The following is a 6,490-nucleotide window of genomic DNA, read 5'->3' as shown; positions in this document are numbered from 1 at the left end:
GGGCCCTTTTCTCAGCCTCTTCGGATGGCTGGGTCTTCCCTCCAGAGCCTCTGTGCCCAACGAGATCAGAATGAGAATCGTTATCGTTGTTGTTGTTGTTATAACACATGGCGAGGTAACACCTCGAAGTAGTGTTTGGTCTTAAGACGGTGGTTCCACTGAGGAGGGAAGAGGAGAAGGAGAGGGAGAGGGAGCAGGGCTCGTGGGGAAGAAAGGAAGGAGTCAGGCAGATCAGCAAGGACAGCTCTCTGCGGTCCGGTGGGCCAGACCGCCCCCTGGTGGCGCAGGCAGGAATTTGGCACAGCTGAGCTTTGCCAGAAGGGCCCTGGTGGCTTGGTGGGTTAGACCTGGGGCTGCTAACTAACTGCAGAGTGGGAAGTTCGAAACCATCTGCCGCTCCAAGGGAGACAGATGGGGCTTTCTGCTCCCGTAGAAAGCGACAGCCTGGGAAACTCACAGGGCCAGTTCGGCCCTGTCTTACAGGGTCATGCTGAGTCCAAATTGTCTCCATCACAGCGAGTTTGGTTTGGGGGGCTTTCGACAGAGTCCCTGGGACCAAAATGAAAGCTGGACCAGGAAGGAGAGACGTGCACGGCTCCTGATTTTCTGCTCACTTCGAGGAGTTAGGGCAGAGATGCCTTTGCCAAACACTGTTTTCCAGGTCTGTAGGAGAAGTCTTCTGATGAGCCTCAGGGTTTAATGCATAGGTCATCCCAGTAGTTTATCTTCTATGGCGTGTGCGTTTCCAGCTGTCTGATAAGCTACTGATGCTGTGCAGGAGAGCCCCCACACACACCCCGCCCCCACCCCCCGTTTTCCTTTGATCTTTATTGTATTACATTTTTAGGTCCTTGGTCTAACTTTCGGATAGGTTTTGCAACAGGTGTGGACCTTGTTTCATTCGCCTGCAAATGGGCACCCAGTTTTGCCAGTGCCATTTGTTAAAGAGACTGTGGCTGTCTGTTGGCGGAGTCTGACTCCTGGTCAAAGATCAGCTGTCTGAAGGTGGGTGGACTTGCTTCTGGGTGCTCAGATCCGTTCCCTTGCGTGCTTCGTCCGTCGCTGTATCAGTACCGAATCGTTTGACTCCTCTGTACTTGGTTTCGAGGCTCCGACTTTGTTGTTCTTCAGTAGTTGTGCTTGGCTTATTGGGAAGAGAGGGGTCTTTTTCCTTCCCATATAAACTATTTAAAGAGTGTTGATGGGACCTGGGTTAGGATTGCATTATATCTGTAGACAGTTTTGGAAGGTGTTGTTGTTTCCACAATGTTATGTCCTCCTGTCCATGAGCATGGTCTATTTGTCCACTTAGGCAGGTCTCTTTGGTTTCTTAAAGGTTTTTAAAATTGTTTTCTGTCTGTGGTGGAGCCATGGTTAATGGTACTATTTTCCTGATTTCTTTTTCAGAGTGAGATAGGATCTGATTGTGTGGAAGAATCCAATTGATTCTTGTATGTTGATCTTGTGTCCGATATCTGGCTGAACCTTAGCTGAGTGCAGGGTTCTCCTTGCTGATCCTCTGAGACCCTGTGTGTGGATCTACACTCTGAACACTGGGGTTTGAACGCCTGTATCCCTTCCCTTGCCTTATTGCTATAACACCTCCAGGAGGAGTGGCTGGTGGTTTTGAACCCCCGACCTTGTAGTGAGCAGCCCAACAGGTAACTGCTGCACCAGCCCGTTCCTAACTCTTTGGTCTTCAGCAGCATTGCCTCTGTAAGTTGAGTGCTCAGCTATCAGCCAAAAGTTTTGCCAGGAGCCTCAGAAGAATGACCTGGCAGTGCTGCTTCTGAAGGTCACATCCCTTAACCCCCCGCCCCCCCAGAGAGCACACGGTGCTGCTGGGATTGGGAACCCGCTCAAAGGAGACGCACAACTCTGGAAGCTCCACACCCATGACCCGTCGAGTCCGCGCTGCCCCACAGCAACCCCATAGGACAGGGTAGAAGTGCTCCGTGGGTTTCCAAGACCCTGACTCTTTCTTACAGGAGTAGAAAGCCTCTGCTTCCTCCTGAGCAGCGCCAGGTGGTTTTGAACTACTGACCTTGTGGTTAGCAATCCGAAGCATAACCCACGGTGCCAGCAGCACTCCTGCGCTGCAGCGCATTCATTACCGCCTCGAGGACAGTGGGGGTGGATGGAAACACGTCGTCTTTCCCGGTACTCCACAGTTCAATCCCACTAGTGGCTCTTTGGGAGAGAGGTGGAAGTCTGCTTGCATAAGGGTTTACAGCCTTGGAAACCCACTGGCAGGCCCACTCTGTCCCATAGGATCACTGTCATGGATCCAGTTGTGGTCCTTCCACCCTCCCAAAAGGGGGTGTCCACTTGGCTATTTGGGCCTCAGTAGTTTGGCAGCTATGTAGTGATGTGATCATCTCCCAGGGTGTGATCCTATGTGATCAGTCAATCAGTTGTCAGGGGACTGATCAGGTGGGTCCTAAGACCCACCTGGGGCGTGGCCCATGTCACCTTTTATCTGCCAAGCCATCAAAGGACAGAGAGGTGAGCAGAGGAGGAGGAGCCTCAGAACCGCTCAAAGAGAAGAGATGTGGACTCAGGGACCCTGTGCCGAGAACCTCTTGGCCCGGGGGTGGGGATCGATGCCCAGACACCTGGAGCTCTCTGAAGAATGCCGGGCGGGCCCACAGATGGTGAACAGAGAGAGGGACTGTCCCCCAGAGCGACAGAGAAAGTCTTCCCCCAGGACTAGAACCCAGAACTCTGACTTGTAGCCCCCCCCCCAACCATCGAGAGACTGTGTTTCTGTTTGTAGAGCCCACACTTGGGGTGGTTCTGCGGCGGCTGTGCTTTGGAAAGGGCTTGCTGCACCCAACAAGAGTCAGAGCTCCACGACCCGGCACTTCAGAGGTGCCACGCTGTGTAGGGGGCACAAAGCAAGGCAAAACTACTCTGCCTGACTCCCTAGGCCTCCCTCCTCCCACTCCATGTCTCTCCTGCCCTTGGGGGACACATCCTGCACCCCTGGAGGCCACGGGGCAGACACGCTGCCCTCCTGGCGTGGAGCCGGAGGGGATGCGTTCGAGGATGTCGTTCTCAGGGTCAGGTGGGGTTTGCTGTTTGTTCCCTGCTCTTTAAGTTGTCGTCCACCAACGTGTCCAAGACCGGAGTGAGGACCAGATGAAGGGCGGGTTGACATCCACGCCCCACCCCACCCCAGCCCCCAGGGCCTTGCCACCGTCAATGAACTAAACACACAAGGGCCCCTGGACCGGGGCTCGGCCAGTGTTTCTGATTAGGAGCCACATAGTAAATCCTTTCGGCTTCTTGAGCCAGATGGGCTGGGCTGCGGCTTCTCAGCTGTCGTCCTCTCCGGAAGCAGCCCCAGGGGTGCAGCACTGGGAAGGCAGCTATGTCCCAGAAAAGCTTTCCCGGAGGGTGACGAGCCCTGCTCAGGAGAGGCGGCACAGTGGCTGCCGTGCTGGGCTCCGGCATGGCAGTGACTTAGGGCTGGTGCAGGCCTGCGGTCGCCCTGAGTCAGGACGGGCCGGACAGCCCCTGACAACAACATGGACACCAAGGTGTGAATGGCATCGGCTAGTCACGTCACAGGACATTCTTCGGCTTGCTTGTCCCCTCGGCCACACAGGAATGACCTTTGGGATCTGATTTCCTTCCCGGCTTAAGAGGATTAGCATCCCCTCTGTCACAAAAGTGCGTCTGCTGCCGAGCCATCAGGACGCGCGTCTAGGGGTGATGAAGGAGTCCGGGGGAACGGAGGGCTCAGCGCTGACCTGTTGCTGGAAACCCACAGCGACAGTTCCACTCTGGGCTTCAGAGGGGCTGGGAGTCAGAGTGGATTCACTGGCAGGGGGGTTTGTGCTTCAGAGGTCTAATGGCGCAACAGTTCCTGCCCACCCAGGTGCTAACCAGCAGGGCTGCAGTTCAAGCCCACCAGCTGCAGTACCACAACAGACAGACAGCATTCCACTCTCACCCCGTATTCAAGGTTTCTGAATCTTCACCGGGGCAGGCGGCCTCATCTCTCTCCCAAGGAGTGGCTGGTGGGTTTGAACCACCAGCCTTGAGGTCACTGACCGCACCGGGCTGCCACGGCTCTGGTTACAAGATGACAACCCTACGGGACAGTTCTACTGGGTCCCACAGGGTCACTGTGAATCAGACTCCCGTATCCCTCGCTAGTCTCTCCTCCTGGGAAAATTCTGGAAAGTGCAGAAAATAACCCAGGCAAATGTCTTGGGACCATGAAGGCCTCTGGCCCTTCTCTGCAATGAGCAAACTCGAGGCAGAGGAAAGGACCCAGGCTGTTAGGCATCTCCATGGAAACCCCACCCAGCGCCCCTGCACCCCCAGCATCACCTGGCCCTCCCTCGGCAGCCTTGGGGTGCACTTGCTGCACGCATTCCGCTCCTTGAGCTGAGAAGTGGGAAATAACCCAAGGGGAGAAGTTTGAAACACAAGTCCTCACTTGGTTCCCACCGACACGGGAACCGCTGCTAAAATTGTGCTGTGGGCAGTCTGGCACGACCTCGCCTCCCGGGAAAGGTCGTCGGTTCAGAACACATGGTGGTGACGTGGCTGCTGACTCTTAACGGCAGAGATCACAGAAGGACAAGTTCCAGAGTCTGCGGGCAAGAACCTCCTGACCTCATGAGCGGGACAGCCAGCCCCAGGGGTGCCGCCGCTGCCTTGAGATACCCTTCCGTGGGGCTGGGTGGCGGGGTCTTCTTCTGAAGGACCCTGTGCCCAAGAGGGTGCCCGGCGGTGCGGGTGGCTTAGGCTCCGCTCTAACACCCGGTCCGACACCCTGTGGAAAAGGCCTGGTGGTATTCCGATCCGATGGGAGCAGGGTGCCTGTTGTTACTGCCTGGAGTTCCCGGGTGAGGCAAGCCCGTAGGAACCCACCCCAGTGCCCATAGAGAGCCCCCAGCATGCACAGAGACCCGCCTCAGTGAGTCAGAGCATCCAGCAAGACGTCCTGGTGCTGTCTGCTCGTCTGCTGCGAGAGAGACGAGGTTGTAAGTCTTGCCTTCCGCCAGGACATGAAGGTGCAGATCAGGCTCCCAGGGAGCAGCAGCCTCTCTAGCTACGGCGGCGGGGAGCCCCTGATGCCTTTACTTAACCTAAGGAGGGTCGGGAGTAGAGTCCCACCTTCTACCCGAAGATCTGGGTTCAAGCCAGCCAGTGCGCCTCACGACACCGCGCCCATGTGTCATGAGAGATTTGCATGTTACATGATGGGTGCCCGCCCGCTCAGCAGGCTCCTCCCCTCCCCCGCAGGTGGTGCTGAGCCCCCTCATCGCCATCGCCCTGAAGATCTCCCAGATCCACGAGAGGACCGGCCGCCGGGGGCCCACAGTCATCACCTGAACGGCAGAGGCCGCTGCTCTGGGCTAGCTGGGCCGAGCGCCCCTCCCACAGTGCCTTCTCCTACGCGGCTGTGCCTTTGGGAAATTCAAAAGATGTTTTGCTGTTGGGGGGTGGGGGTGGGAAGGGGGGTCAGACACAGGAATTGCCTTGTTTGGGCCCAGTCAGCTCTTCTGCAAGCAGCTGGGTCATCTGGGATCTGAGATTGTACTTGGCCACTCCGAGGGGCTCTGCCTGGCCCAGAGGGTCTGTGGGTGGGGACTCTCCCTCCTGCTGACTCCTCAGTGCCCCTTGTGGGAGAAGGTTCTGGAACTGAGAGGAAAGATGGAGCACAGTCCCTGAATTAAACCCACCCAAAGTTACAGGTGCCCCTGGGCAGCCACCCCCCATGACACTCCCCAGCTTAGAGAAGCGATTCATTTTTATATCCTTGGTCAGATTCTACAAGTGGGGAAAGTGCTAGAACTCCCTGCCCCCTGCCTCTGGATGGTCCCCAGCTCCCAACCTCTGCTCCCTGATACCTGCCCTCACGTGCCTCCTATCACTCCTGGTGCACTTGCTACAAAGCTGATCCAAGGTGGGGTCCTGAGTTGGTGGGTGCTGGTCATTCCTCCCTGAAGCTGGCAGCCCCCCTTCAAATCCAGTCTGGCCTCCTGCAGGCCAGCAAGTGACTTCCCAGCCAGCCTCCGCATATGCGTGGTCTCTGTCCCGGCTCCCACCACCACACACCCCCACACCCCACACCTCCCAGGGGCAGCCTGGGCTGACTCGCTCACGGGTTTGAATGAGTTGCTCCTGGAAAGACAGAGAGACCACATACGTGTTCTGAATTTCCAGGCAGGGGAACCTACTGAGTGCACTAGAGGGGCCCCGGGGGCAGCAGGCAGGGGCGGGTACTGAAACTCTCTGTGGCTCCCAATGGATAGATTGGCGGTTCAGACTCACCCAGGGATGCCTCGGGAGAAAGGCCTGGCCCTCTACTCCCCCCAGAGTCAGTCATTGATAACCCCTGGATAGCAGGCCTCCCCACCCCTCGTGGGGGCACCACGTGTCAGCTCAACGTGCAGGCAGGGGCTGTCCACGCACGTGCCTGGACACAGCTCTGGTCATGTTGGTCACGGCGATGGCTGGAGAGAGTGGA

At 57.1% G+C, this 6,490-nt stretch overlaps 1 protein-coding gene across 1 annotated transcript in view; it reads left to right on the top strand.

Annotated features, from left to right (window-relative positions):
* Positions 1-6,484, top strand: part of PGM5 (phosphoglucomutase 5) — an 83,300-nt gene extending 76,816 nt beyond the window's left edge. Inside the window, exon 8 of the mRNA XM_045289364.1 lies at positions 5,263-6,484. Coding sequence (XP_045145299.1) covers positions 5,263-5,352 — 90 coding nt within the window. The 3' untranslated portion in view covers positions 5,353-6,484. The remainder of the gene's footprint in view (positions 1-5,262) is intronic.
* Positions 6,485-6,490: the final 6 nt, after the last annotated feature.

Source organism: Echinops telfairi, unplaced genomic scaffold (assembly GCF_000313985.2).
Source record: "Echinops telfairi isolate 266 unplaced genomic scaffold, ASM31398v2 ScPeMD7_25;HRSCAF=90, whole genome shotgun sequence".
Taxonomy (NCBI): domain Eukaryota; kingdom Metazoa; phylum Chordata; class Mammalia; order Afrosoricida; family Tenrecidae; genus Echinops; species Echinops telfairi.
This window is presented reverse-complemented; position numbering and strand designations above follow the sequence as displayed.